At 42.3% G+C, this 13,657-nt stretch overlaps 2 protein-coding genes across 2 annotated transcripts in view; one reads left to right on the plus strand and one right to left on the minus strand.

The window, feature by feature from the left end:
• Positions 1-3,638, plus strand: part of DZANK1 (double zinc ribbon and ankyrin repeat domains 1) — a 41,507-nt gene extending 37,869 nt beyond the window's left edge. The window contains exons 8-10 of the mRNA XM_081322411.1: positions 588-691; positions 2,157-2,228; positions 3,156-3,638. Coding sequence (XP_081178537.1) covers positions 588-691; positions 2,157-2,228; positions 3,156-3,167 — 188 coding nt within the window. The 3' untranslated portion in view covers positions 3,168-3,638. The remainder of the gene's footprint in view (positions 1-587; positions 692-2,156; positions 2,229-3,155) is intronic.
• A 3,648-nt stretch (positions 3,639-7,286) lies between these two features.
• The window catches only part of KAT14 (lysine acetyltransferase 14), a 66,261-nt gene continuing 59,890 nt past the window's right edge, over positions 7,287-13,657 (minus strand). The window contains exon 11 of the mRNA XM_081322966.1: positions 7,287-8,972. Coding sequence (XP_081179092.1) covers positions 8,799-8,972 — 174 coding nt within the window. The 3' untranslated portion in view covers positions 7,287-8,798. The remainder of the gene's footprint in view (positions 8,973-13,657) is intronic.

Below are 13,657 nucleotides of genomic sequence, written 5' to 3' on the forward strand. Positions count from 1 at the left end.
GTTTGTATTTTAACTTTGGAAATAAAAAAGTAAAAAAATTATCAGGTGGAATTCTGTAGTGGATCCTGCATTTAGCGGCAAATTGAAGTAGATGATTACTTAGTTACGTCCAATACATGGAGTCTGCAACTTCTGACCACAATAGGGTCCAAAATTTCTGTTGCTAAGTAACACATTTGTTAAGTGAGTTTTGCCCCATTTTATTACCTTTCTTGCCACGGTTGTTAAGTGAATCTGGCTTCCTCGTTGATTTTGCTTGTCAGAAGGTCTCAAAAGGTGATCACATATCTCAGGGCACTGTAACTGTCATATATGTGAGTCAGTTGCCAAGTGTCTGCATTTTAGTCATGTGACTATGGGGAAGCTGCAATGGTTGTAAGTGTGAAAAATGGTCATAAGTCACTTTTTTCAGCACCATTGTAAAGTTTGAACGATCAGTAAACAGACTGTTGTAATTCAAGGAGTACCTATATTATGACTTTATGAACTCTGTGTTTTTAAATTCGTATCAGGAATGTTTAAGTATTCTGTATGCAAAGTCTGTTGATATTTTTCATGTGATCTTTTTCCTCACTTTTTATTTTTAGGCTATTGGAGGAAGCAATTAGATCACGTCTGTGCACATCTTAGAAGCTATACACAAAATAATATGGAGTTCAGGACATTAATTGGAGAGCCTCAGATGGGAAAGGTAAAAAATTCCTGATATAAGAAGCCGTTACAGCTTAGACTTCCTGCTGTGATGCTGATAGCATCCTTCGAGGAAAAATCTTATCTGCTTTTTTCCATGGTAAAATAGATGTAAGTAATCTTTGCTGAGTGACCACAATTGGGGCCATCAACTCCATTGCTAAGCAAAAGGGCACTAACAAAAACATCATATGATTGCGATACACTTACATCACTTCTCATGTGGCCATTAAGCGAACATTGCAGTTTATTAAACCGAACATCACATGACCATGACTTGCAATTTTACTACCATTGACTTCTCCATTGACTCTGCTTGTCAGAAGTCAGATGTGAAGCACACAAATGGCAATTATTTGCTACAGGGATGCTGCAACAGTCCAAGGACTGGTCATAACATTTACTTTTTCAGCACCATCGTAACTTCAAGCAGTCACTACATAGGGCTATTGTTAAGTGAGGACTATCTAAACTTCAGTAGTTTTTTCTTGGGGGTTTTTTGTATTTGTACTCATTCTGTACGTCTTTTAAGTATGTAAATCAACCAGTCTATAGTTAAATATCTTTTCTCAAAAGAAGGATCAAACGGAGATAAAGTCATTTTTTTCCTCTTCTTGCTATTGTCTTCTGTCTTTCTGTTTCAAGAGAGATTGCTGTAGTTGCCATAGAAAGAAGCTGTACTGCTCCTTTCAGTATAACAAAATGAGAACCGTCCCTTGCCTACCTTGTGAGCATCTCCTTCATCACTTTTGAGGGAAATTGAAGAATGGAAATGAAGGGATTGTATCAAAGAAATAAAACCTTTCCATAAAATGTGAAAATGTTTCAACTTGCCATTAACCTCTATTCACTTCAGGGAAAATTATTTAATAGCCGCTGGATGAATGAAATGACATCTTTCCACTTCCACCCCTCAAAATCACTAAATATAATTTGCCTTATGGCCAACATGTTTAATTTCTTTTCCTTTCCTTCCAATGACACTGTGTAAACTCTTACAATCATATTTTATTTACAATTGTGCCCCCTTTGCTTCCTCTTCAGTTCTTGCTCTCCTGTCAGTAGAAAGAAACACTGTGGTCTGTTTGGGAACATATTAATGAAGCTTAGCTGTTTCCTATTTCTACTAACCAATGATTTCTAACACTCAACTGTTCTTCTAACAACAGAAACCTATATTCTAATGGAGCTACCTAGACTCTCCTGGTTCGATGCTGAAATACTAATAGTATTCCCAGAAATATCCTCAGACTTCAAATCTGATTCTTCAGAGGAATATGAATACATCCAAAGCAGACTGAAGATAATTTTCTATACTCAGGAACATATTTGTCTTGTATAGATAAACATTCAATATTAGTCCTCATTAGTCCTTTATTTAGATAAGGAAATGATTAGCGCTATTTCTCTTTAGCTAGGAAGAAGTAAGTAGAAAGCAAAGCTAATCACTATTTGTCTTTTTTTAGCTTATTTCTGCTACTGTTCATAAGGATGGCTATCAAGTCAGTCTCCAGATCAATCATGCACTTGCTAAAAAGGTTAGTGTGAACATTTAAGCTGAAATAGTAAAATTTTAGTATCGGTAATTCTAGTTGCAGATTGCAAAATTCACTTTTTTGAAATTAAAGAAATAGTTGAATTATTTTAAACCAGGGATTTTTAAATCTACTCTGAGCATTTTAAATGATTTGAAAACATATTTAGGGTATGAATTCATACATATATAAGTATATATTTGAGGGTAAAAGAACCCTGCCCCCCCCCCGCATCCTCCATTCCCTCCCAAGGCTCCAGCCCTATCCACAGCTGGCATGAGGACAATAATACATTTTCCATCGTAATACGTGGTATATCGTTTCTTAATATACAGTTGCAGGAAACGCTTGGAAATAATCTTAATTAAAACATAGTAACAATGATGTCCAACATCCTATCATTTTCCGAGGACGCTTATAACAATGCGGTCCACAGCAGCACAGGATTCACCCCCTTTCAAGTTGCCATAGGCCAGGTGTTCAATCCCATTTTTGAGCTCCCCCAACATGCCTCCTGCCACACCTTCTTGAGTGGATGGACCCCCCTGCAGAACCTCTAGCAGTAGTATGCCAAGCCCATGCCAAAGGAATACAAGAAATATGCTGACAAAAAGAGAGCTCCGCAAAAGGAGTTCAATGTAGGAGACAAGGTCTTCCTACTTATGAAGTTCTTGCAATGCAGGCTACCTTCCAAAAAACTGGGCCCCAAATATGTTGGCCCCTTTCCCATCATTCACCTGATCAACCCAGTGGCTATAAAATTAAAATTACCAAAATATCTTCATCAGGTTCACAAGTTCAGCTAACAAGTAGGCTGGCTTGGTCCCTCAACAGTGAGAAACTGATGAAGCGGGCGCAGCAGCGCTTGCAATTTCTGCGTCGCATGAGAAAAGCTCATCTTCCTTCCCCTGTTCTAACCACTTTCTACAGGGGGACGATTGAAAGCATCCTGTCATACAGCATCACAGTCTGGTTTGGAAGCATCACTGCTTCAGACAGGAAGGCGGTGCAGAGAGTGGTGAGGAGGGCCAAAAATATCATTGGCAGTTCCCTCCCTCCCATCCAGGACATAGCACATAAGCATTGCTTGAGCAGGGTCCACAAGATTGTCGGGGCACTACACATCCTCTTCACGACCTGTTTTCCTTGTTACCTTCTGAGAGGAGGCTTCGTGGTATCCGTAGCAGACATCCAGACTCAACCATAGATTCATTCCATACAGCATTAACCTTGTGAACTCTCATGCTTCGTCCTTCCATTATATATTCAAGATGGGACAGTATTTAATATTTTATTGTTATGTATATGTAGGGGTGTGGGTCTATACATATATTGTATATAGTATGTTTTAGGTGTGTGTCATGTATGTGTTTCACTTTGAGAGCGGGCAACTAAATTTCATTTTTGATGTGTGCCGTTGTGCCTACAGTAAAATGACAATAAAGATGATCTTATCTATCTGTGCCTTACTGTAGTTTGTTGAAAGCAGCAGTCCAATTCCCTTTGCACCCAACTGACAAAGCTCCCCCTATGCCTATTTTGATTGAGGGAGAGCAACACTTCGAACTTAGGGAAATTTTGGATTCCTGTGTTCACAGGGGAAAACTCCAGTACTTGATCCTATGGAAGGACTTCCCTCCCTCAGAGATGAATGGGTGGCTGCTAAACACGTTTATCCCCCTCCCCTGCCGCCTTGTCAAACAATTCCACAAACAATTCCCTGATTGACCTAGATGATTGTCTAAACCCGTGTCTTTCCCCCTCCCTTTCTCTCCCTTCCCTTCATTTTTTTCTTCTTTCCCCGGGTTTAGCCACATTTCAGTAGGGGCAGAATGTCAGGCCTGCCATCCCACTACATTGGACTTGCTTAGCTAGATGTCAGGCTGTCATAAGTACCGGGGAGGGGGGGTGGAGGGAGAGCTGTGGGATGAGTGAATGGAGGGGAGCAGATGAGGAAAGGAAAGTGAAAGCCTTTGTACCATCCCATGGAAGCTGCAACCTGTTTCAAGGTCACCCAATGGAGTGCAACATTTTCAAGCCTGTGCAGCTGGAGACTGTTACCAAAACAATTTATTTGAAAGTGACTGATCATTAACTGATAATGGGGAGGGAGATGGATTCCAAGGGAAAAGTTAACTGCTTGGTTTGGGTGCCAAACTCTAAATTTGGCTTTACTACTCTGTGACCACTTGCCCTTAGTAAAGTATACTTTCAACTGCTATGATTGTGGGAGTCTTTCTTTTCTATTGACCAAATTGGAATGGCTGACACCTCCTAAAAAGTAGCCTGAGAATTCAACACTTTTTGTGCGGATAAAACATCCTTCCCTTTGTTAAGCTGCCCCATCCCAATAGCAAAACAAGCATAGTCATGGAAACAGAAACTATTGTGATTTGTAAAATATGTTCCATGTATATACGTATGCCCATGGAAGATCCACACATATGCCAAATATAAACTAGTTGAATTACTGGAAGAAAAAGTAAAGGATCTAAAGCAACTGAAATAACTTTGAAACTAAACTTACAAAATGAGAAACTCCAAACTAAGCAAGAAGGCTATATCCAAATTGAACACAATAAGCAGTAAACAATTTGTAAAAGAAATGACCCTTTATATGAGGAGGACCAATGGAAACATGTCACCCACAGGAAAAATAACATCAACCAAAATCAGTGACCCTGTTGCTCCCTAATCCAGTCCACTCCACTCCAGTGCAATTCCAGTGGAACTGAGTTATCAATTTCATAGCCTACACCTGGAAGACAACATGCAGCCACTTATAAAAGAGGCATCACCAAGTGCCCCTAAATATGGCCTTAGAAGGCATCATCAAATCCTCCTCTGAAAGTAAAGTAGCCCAAACTTCCCTAGGAAAAAAAAGGCAAGTGTTAGTGACTGGAGATACAATTCTTAGGGAAACAGAACCAGCATTCTGCAGACCATATTTTCAATTTTCCCTTCACCAAGTGTGCTAACATGTCCTTCATTAAGGGGAGTGAGTAGAGGTTATTCTCGCTCACTACGTTCAGAGCTCTAATCTACGCAGAGGCGAAGAGACCTATCTTTTTTCTTGTGGAATAGCAAAGGGCTTCCATTTTGGGTTTTGCTAGCTGTATGAAACCTCTTGCCAAATTCTCGTCTATAATTTTTTGTAGCCATTCCAACTCTTGAGGGGTCATAGAATACATTTTCAGCTTAGGCAGTTTTGCTCCCGGTAAGATCTCAATGGCACAATCTGTGGTTCGGTGTGTGGGGGGTAGTTCATTCCACCTTTCTTTACTGAATACTTCAGCTAGATCCTGATATTCCTCAGGCATGCCATGTAGTCCCCCATCATTTGCCATTGGTACAGCTTCCGTACCTCTACTCCCTTCTGGGGCCGGGACCCCTCCCCTTACGCCATGTTTTCCTTTGGGGAATCTGTTTTCCCGTCCTCCAGTCCACTCAGTTAACCACACCATCCCTAAAATAAGGGGGCACTCCATTCCAGGGGTCACCTCAAAAGTCAAAGTTTGTGTGTGTTCTGTACCAGCCTGCTACCGGCCCTGCAGAAAAAGCAGGGACAACCCCTTTACAAACGGCAAGAGGCTGGAATAAAGCCTCAAATTTATTAACATAAAACAGACACCAACCATGAAACAGGAGCTATGAAACAGGTATTATTCAAGCGGTTGCCTTCAGCAAACCAGCCCTCCCACACATTCCCCTTTTATACAGTTCAGGGCGTGGCTTCTCTCTGCCTCCTTCCGAGGTGCCCCATTGCCTTCCTCTGTTTACTCCTGATTGACTGCCTCCTGCGTCGGGCGTCCTTGAACAGGGCCAGCTGTGGGTCATCTTCATCCATGCTGTCAGGCTCACACAGCTGGGTCTCCGTCGTGACCAGGTGGAAGGGGCCTGGCTGAGGGCTCTGCGGAGCCTCAAGGCCATCATCAGCAAGCTCTTCAACACCCCCCTCCTCCTCCTCTGAATCGTCCGACCCAACTGCCGAACCCACAGGCTGACCCTGAATCACAACAGTGTGATCCCCTATGGTACGTTGGATGGGCTGTGTGGCAAGGGTGGCTGGAACTCCCCCTGTGATGGACCCATCTACTGTAACTAGCCAAATGAAATTGGCTTCTTCAGCCTCCTGTGATTCCTAAGTTCCTCATCAGGGTTGGGCTTATGAGGCAGCAGGTGCAGCCTGAGTATCAGGGCTCTTAATGAGACCTTTTCCGCCATCCCTAGGCTGAACAGTTCTACAACTCTGGTGAGGGGCACGATGGGTCCTCTTACCAGGGGTTCGTCCTCCGAGTTGCTGTCAGAAGATTTGGGTGGTTTTCCTCTTTGGATCAGAGTTCCTCCCCTCTTTGTTGTTGAGGTTTGGACCTCGATGACCTCCATGCTCTTTGTGGCAGTTTCTTTTGGTCGCTGTGGTGTTTTCCTAGGCTTCCCCCCTCCGGCTCAGTCCGGCTTCCACACGGAGGTCTTTGAGTGGCACTGAGTTGCACGGTGTCCCTCCTTCCCACACTTGAAACAGGCCGACGACCTAGGTGTTGCGGTGGGTGGTCTCATCAGCTCCCGGGTCCCCTCTGAGGGGGAACGTCCTCATGACCATCCTAGGCATCACTTTCTGTGGGCTCGATCGATTTTGGCTTCTTCAGCCAGGATATACCAATTATGAAGTTGATCAGGATCCCCCTGGGGGATACAGGCGTAATATAGATCATCATCTCCGGTCAGTTGAGTCGGCTTGCCAGGGCTTGGAATTCCTCTGTACATTTGGCTACAGGGTGACGGACTTGCCTCACCATTTTAATGCGTTCTCTAGACTTCCGATCAGCCAGGGGGTCCTTGAACCTCTTCCTTAGGGCAGCCATGAAGTGATTGAAATTCTGCAGCTCCAGAGCATCGGCGTCATGTAGGGACACCATCCACGCGGTGGCTGCTCCTTCCAGAGCCATAGTTACGATTCTCAACCACCCATGATTACTGGCGATGTTCCAGCTGTATTCTTCCATATAACTCAGGATGTGGGCCAGGAAAAACCCTAATTTCTGGGATTCTCCATTGTACTTTATCCCCAAGGATGGGACCTTCTGTCCAGACCGGTGGCCTCTCTTGTCTGGCCCTTTGTCCATCTCTGCCAGCTGGTGCGACTCATGCTGGGGTGGCAGCTGCAGTCTCCAAGGTTCTGGTGGAAGGGCCCGGGCTCACGACCTTGCTCTCCATGCACTCTTCTTCTGTCATGCCATGGTCACTGAGCCCCGGCATGGAACCACCTTCTCCTCCTTTAGGGGAATTGAAAGTGACCCTCAGCATGTTGATAGCTTGTTCTAGGAACCGGCTAGAGCGGGCCAGTCTCTCGTCCTCTTCCTCACTAAGCTGGAGCGATCTCTCCCAACTCCCGGTTTCCACCCCAGCTGGTGGCTGCCCCGTTTGAGGGTCACCTTTCTGGCTTTCACCTCCCAGTCTTCTTTCTTCCCAACACCAATGGACCACCTTGGCTTATATCAGCGCTTGGTGGCTACGGCTTCGTCGGAGGAACTGGAGAAGTGTTAACTGTTGCCACTTAGGCTAACCTGGGGAGGGGAGCTTCCCCACAAGATTGCCTTCTCCTTTCTTTGCGCCGAGGTTTGACATTGTTTGCATGGTCCCCATGGTAAGGGTCTTCCTTCCGAACTGACCAAAATTGCAGATCTTGCCTAATGTAAAGACCTGCCTCAATCCCTCTTCCCAAAAAAGCAGAACTCCTGGAACAGCTTCATTCCAAAAGGAACTTTTATTAGGAGAAGTTGACAGGAAGCATAAAAGGCAGGATCTGAGTTTCCTACGCGAATCAATAGATTAAAAGAGTACTTGCAAACCCCACCCCAATAGTCAGTCCAGCCGGTTCAAGCGGCCCAATCCCCAGGTGTGAATCTGCTGTAGGAATGGGGCTGATAAGGCACCATTTCCAAGGCTGTTAAGAGTGTTAGGTCTTCACGCCTCTTCTTCCGCAGCTAGAGATAAGGCAGATGGCGGGAGGCACATTCCATTCTCACCCTAGTTTGGCAGCAAGGGAAATAGATCAAAGAGCAAGCAAAGAGGGGAAAGCGGAGAGGATACATTGTAATGCCCATAACTCCCCACTCCCCCCAGGATACTGGCAGAGCCTGCAAGAATAAAGAAATAACCCCCCCTCCCAACAACCGGGTTCTGATACAAGCCCAAAAATTCTAGGGAATTTTTAGAAGCTTGGCACTCTGATAAATTAGCCATCAAATGTCACATAGACATAATATCTATAGATTATGCAAAATAGACAATCAACAAGCCAAAAGGGTAACAAAAAGACCAAAGCACTTCTCCACCAACAATCAGGAATCAGCACCAATTTCACTTTTACAATAAACTGCATTTTTATTTTTAATGGATTTTTCTTGTAAAGAATTCATCTCAGAAATGTCAAAGAATCACCCTTCTCAGAAAAGCTGAACAGCAGGTATCCAGCTTATTACCAATGAAAAAAACATAGTAGTAAGCAGCATTCTAGGCCAAGATTTCCTTTACTGGAAGGTTTTCTACCAACTTATCTACTAAGCCTATGTATTATCGCCGCAACCTCAGGAAGAAGGCATGTTTGCATTCCTTACTATCCAAAGGGTAATATTTGTCATAAAAATCCAAAATATATTCCTCAGTTTTAAATCCAAACTTCTGATATAACAGCATTGCAGAATTACTAGCAGAGACATGGAGAGTTGCATCTTTTCCCATGCAAGTCTGTAAAAAAGAAGAAAAGAAAAAAAGAATTATATTAAAAAGGTTATATGATTCCTCTTCTTTAATAAGATAAATAACTTAAGAGACTTAATACCAGATCCTATATTAGCTTCCATATAACACTGTCCATGTTGTTCTCTTGTAAGGAGTACAACATTAGCACTGAAAATGAGTTCCTACAACATTGACAAGTAAAAAAGATAATTTCAGACTAGTCAGTTAAGGAAACCTCAAGAACAGCACATTTGGAGAAGTGAACATTTTTTTTATTAACTGACATATTACTTAAAATGTTTTGGAGGGGTTTAGATGCATTTTATGGTCCTGACGTGACGTGGTTATAGTAATATGTTGATTGTATCTGAGATGTTTTTCATATATGATATTGTTATCCTTTTCATACTTTATATTGGTTGTGCTGTAGTGAGTTGAATGGTCCCGTACTTTTTGATAAAGTTGTATGAGTATCTACTTTGTTGGAACATGTTACATAAAAGGTCTGATTTCTTTTTCTGGGTTGCTGCAATGTGCTTGTCTGAATAATGTTCTTATACAGCTCTTCTTGTGAGAGGTTGTGTTGTTAGTTTGATAATGGAGCACTTTGCTAATGTGGGTGGTTTTTCAATAGACTTGTGTTTCCAGTTTGCTACCATTTCCTCTATTGTTGAGGATATCCAGGAATGGTAGTACCTTTTTTTCTTCTTCCTTTATGAAATATATTCCTTTGAAGATGTTAATTTTTCATGTGTGTCAGTCTTTACCAGCCCTGGTTCCACAAATGATAAATGATGGTGAACAAGGTAGCTGGCTAGGCAGGAACGTTCTGACCAGTGTTTATTGACGGCAAATAACAGCAAAATAAAGTCAGCACTGGGAGTGACTTGCTCCCAGTGCCTTATATACAGGCAATCCCCTTAGCTCCACCCCCCATCCAACCAGCCAGCATCCGGCGTCCGTCCCTAAAACCAGCATAGCTGGCCTCCGCCTCCCCCCTCCAGCATTGTTTCCAGCAATCCAGCATGCAGCCAGGAGCCTCAGCTGTTCGGCGGCCGGAAAGAAAGTAGTCAGCATGCAGCCGGGAGCCTCAGCTGCTCGGAGGTCAGGCACAGGGATTCCCAGGCTCTAGTTGTTGCTTTTTTATTATGACAAAGGTGCCTACCTATTGGGTCCATACTTTTGGTTGAATGTGTGGATCTGCTATTACTTCTAGAATCGCATTACAGTTCTGAATCTTTTTTTCCCCTCAATAATACAGATTTTGACAAGGAACAATAAAGAAAAAAGAAAAGAAAGAAAAGGGGGGAAAATAAAAGGAAAAATACAAGTGCAAACCTCTTCCTTTAAGAGATTTCCCATCCTTTTCATGACAAGTATAAACAATTTCATAATCTCTTTACCCCTTCCTTAACAAGTATAAAACACTTCATCCCCTAACCCTTAGTAATAAAGAGCTCAAATAAATAAATCTTTTCCTTATCCAATTGCCATCAAAGAATCCAAAGTCAACTTTCCATGTCTTGACTATTAGCTACAGTGTAAATGAAATCCTATTTTAAAGGCACAAAAAAGTTCAAATCATCTAATACAAACCAAACCTAAAATTTTACGCAACAAAAAGAGATCTTTTCCCCTTTAAAAAGACACCAGTAACCAGTAACGCAAACCAAGTATCAGCTATTGCAGAGATAATTGCCCAAATAGCAATGTATCTCATTCCATATCTCAACTCTAACCAACTCACAAATATAAGTTCATGTATACATATACCGTGTTTCCCTGAAAATAAAACCCATTCTTATATATATATATATTTTTTGCCTCAAAAAGAAGCACTGGGTCTTATTTTCAGGGATGTCTTACCTTAGGACCACCGCAGCCAGGCCTTCCACGCTCCAATACCTGTTACTCTGCTGCTTGACTTCTTCAGTGACCGCTTGCTGCCGGACGCCACATGGCGTATTGCACCAGCACCACTTACAGCCAGATGCCACATAGCGCATTGTGCCGGCAGTCATGGCAGAACACTGCATGGTGCTTCATGCCAGTGACGACAGTCGTGGCATGAAGCTGCAGGGTGCTCCAAGCCATTTTCAGGATGCCACATGGCACTTCAGCCCGTTGCCGCCGGTCGCAGCAGCATGCCACACGGTGTCCTGCCGTACCGGTGGCAACGGTCCAAAGCACCTTCTGCAAATGGCCCAAAGCACCAAACGTCATCCTGCCACATCCAGCGGCAACAGCCCAAAGTGCTGCATGGTGTCCTGCCACAAGGAGCGGCAACGGTCCGAAGCACCACACAGTGTCCTGCCACAAGAAGCAATGGCCTGAAGAGCTGCACAGCATCCTGCTACAAGGAACGGCAATGGCCTGGAGCATTGCGCAGCATCCTGACATGAGCAGCAGCAATGGCCCGAAGCACTGCGCGGCATCCTACTGCAAGGAGCAGCAATGGCCCGAAGCACTGTGCAGCCTCCTGCCACAACCAGTAGTACCAGTGTGATGAGCCACGTGGCACAAGAAGTTTCAGGGTGTGGGAGGCCTTCCTGCGGCAGTCTACCCAGTAAGGTAAGCAGGTGTGGGGCATGTGGGGCAGGTCCACCCCACTACCTTCACCCTAGCTTGATTTTAGGCATGTGCCTTACACCAAAACCAGGCTCACCCCCAAAAATCAAGCCGAAGCTTATTTTTAGGGTATGGTTTATTTTCAGGGAAACACAGTACACACCTAAAATGTGATCTAACACCCAATTTACCCAAATAAAATCACACAATTAGATGCTAAGCATTTAAATACTAAACGATTTAGGACTTACAGTTTTGTATCATAGCGATGCAGACAAGGGATTGTGGAGCTCCGCACCCCATGGCTGGTTTTATCCTGCCAGAGGACCCTAAATGATTCTAAAGTCGCCCCGGAGAGCCGACGAAGGAGGCCCCCCTGTCTATCACGGAAAGACAGTGGTCGATCCGTCTGATCCAAGGGAAGCCCTCCAAACCAATAGAAGAAAGGCTAGCTGCACTCCAGTGACTAGCCCAAGCTACCGGCATCTGAAGTCCAAAAGCACCAACTAAGAACAACTGTGAACAATGTGTTAGGAACTGGGTGAGAATATTGATCTTCTCCTATTTTGTAACTGATTTCCTGGAAAAGATCCCCAAGAAGCAAAGTGAAAAGGAAGGGGATTAAACCCCACCCTTCCGTAGACGGAAGCGGCAATTTAATTTTTAAGGGGTACAGAAATACATTGAAATGGATTAATATAAAGCTATAATCTGGATAAACATGAAAATAATGGAAATTGTTAAGATTTTCCATTTGAAAGAATATTGATGAAATTACAAGAAAATAACTCTCCGTTTTAAAAGTTGGAAAATAAATAGTTACTGACATCTAGTGGTGGATCAGAGTATAGGACTATAGCTGCCTTGGCTCAGAAACAGAACAACTTGTTCCTTTGATCCTCAAGTACTCTTAGCTAAATAGAGAACACTTGGGAATAGAGGAAAGAAAATACACTGGGGTATCTATCACAGAATGAGAAATACAATTGTTATAAAAACTGCTGACCTTCTTGGATTATAAACAATTACTGTGCTGTGATATTTAAGTTTAAGAATCGTTTGCAGAGAAAGACAAACCTTGAATTTTTGGCTATTCTTCCAGGTGGGAAACTACTGGACTGTTTTTAAGTGGTTGAACATTTTGGACTGCAATTTTGGCTGGTTGATAAATGTAAGACCCCTGATCAGAAGAACCATTATAAAATATTGCCATAAATGGTGGATTGACAATTGGAAATGCAGTGGACTATAAAGACCATACATAAAGATAAGAACTATATAAGACTTTGTTGTTTTGAACTTATGATTGGTTGGTTTGATGAAAACGGAGGCTGCATACATAACTAAAAGTGGCAGGAAACCACACACAATATTTTCTTCCAAAATCCCCAATCTGGAACATCAGAGACCTGCAGGAGTTATACTTCAAGACAAGGCAAACATCTTCCAGGAGGAAATGCATGCTATGTTGCAACTAATTCAAATGACAATTGTTTCAAATCATGATGAGATTAAAAATAATTAATTTAATTTAATTAATTAAAAATAATTTTGATGATATAAATGAGCACATCCTTGACCTAAGCTCACATTTAAAAGACTCTCAGAAAATGATGATGAAGAATGAACAAATAAATCAGACAAAAGAACAAAAACCAGAGGAAAGTGACCTAAAGATGGAGGCTAAAAACGAAGAAAATCACAGCTCAATACAAAGAAAAATCTGTGAAACTCTGCTCTAATGTTGGAAATGGAAAAAGCATTTTATTTCTAAGAACTTCAAAACAAACCTGAGGATAAGAAAGATCTGATAAAATGGATATGAATGAGTCCTATAGTAAGAAAGATGTGATTTGTAAGTAGTATAATATTTTTTTTTTAGGATATGGGAAATGTAAAAATATTGCAATGGCTTAAGTGAATGAAATGTTTTGGATATATAAATGTAATCAATTTTGAGAAAATTATAACTGACAAGAAATGTTTTGAATACTGAGGGGAAATTAAGCTTAAATAAGAATTCTGAAAACAGGACCTATAATGATTTACATAAGATGATTTTTTGCAAATACAACTGTAACATAAGATGATTAGAAAAGACGCTACATACTGATGTAATTGTT

This window comes from Vipera berus (genome assembly GCF_964194415.1).
Source record: "Vipera berus genome assembly, chromosome: 3".
NCBI classification, from domain to species: Eukaryota; Metazoa; Chordata; class Lepidosauria; order Squamata; family Viperidae; genus Vipera; species Vipera berus.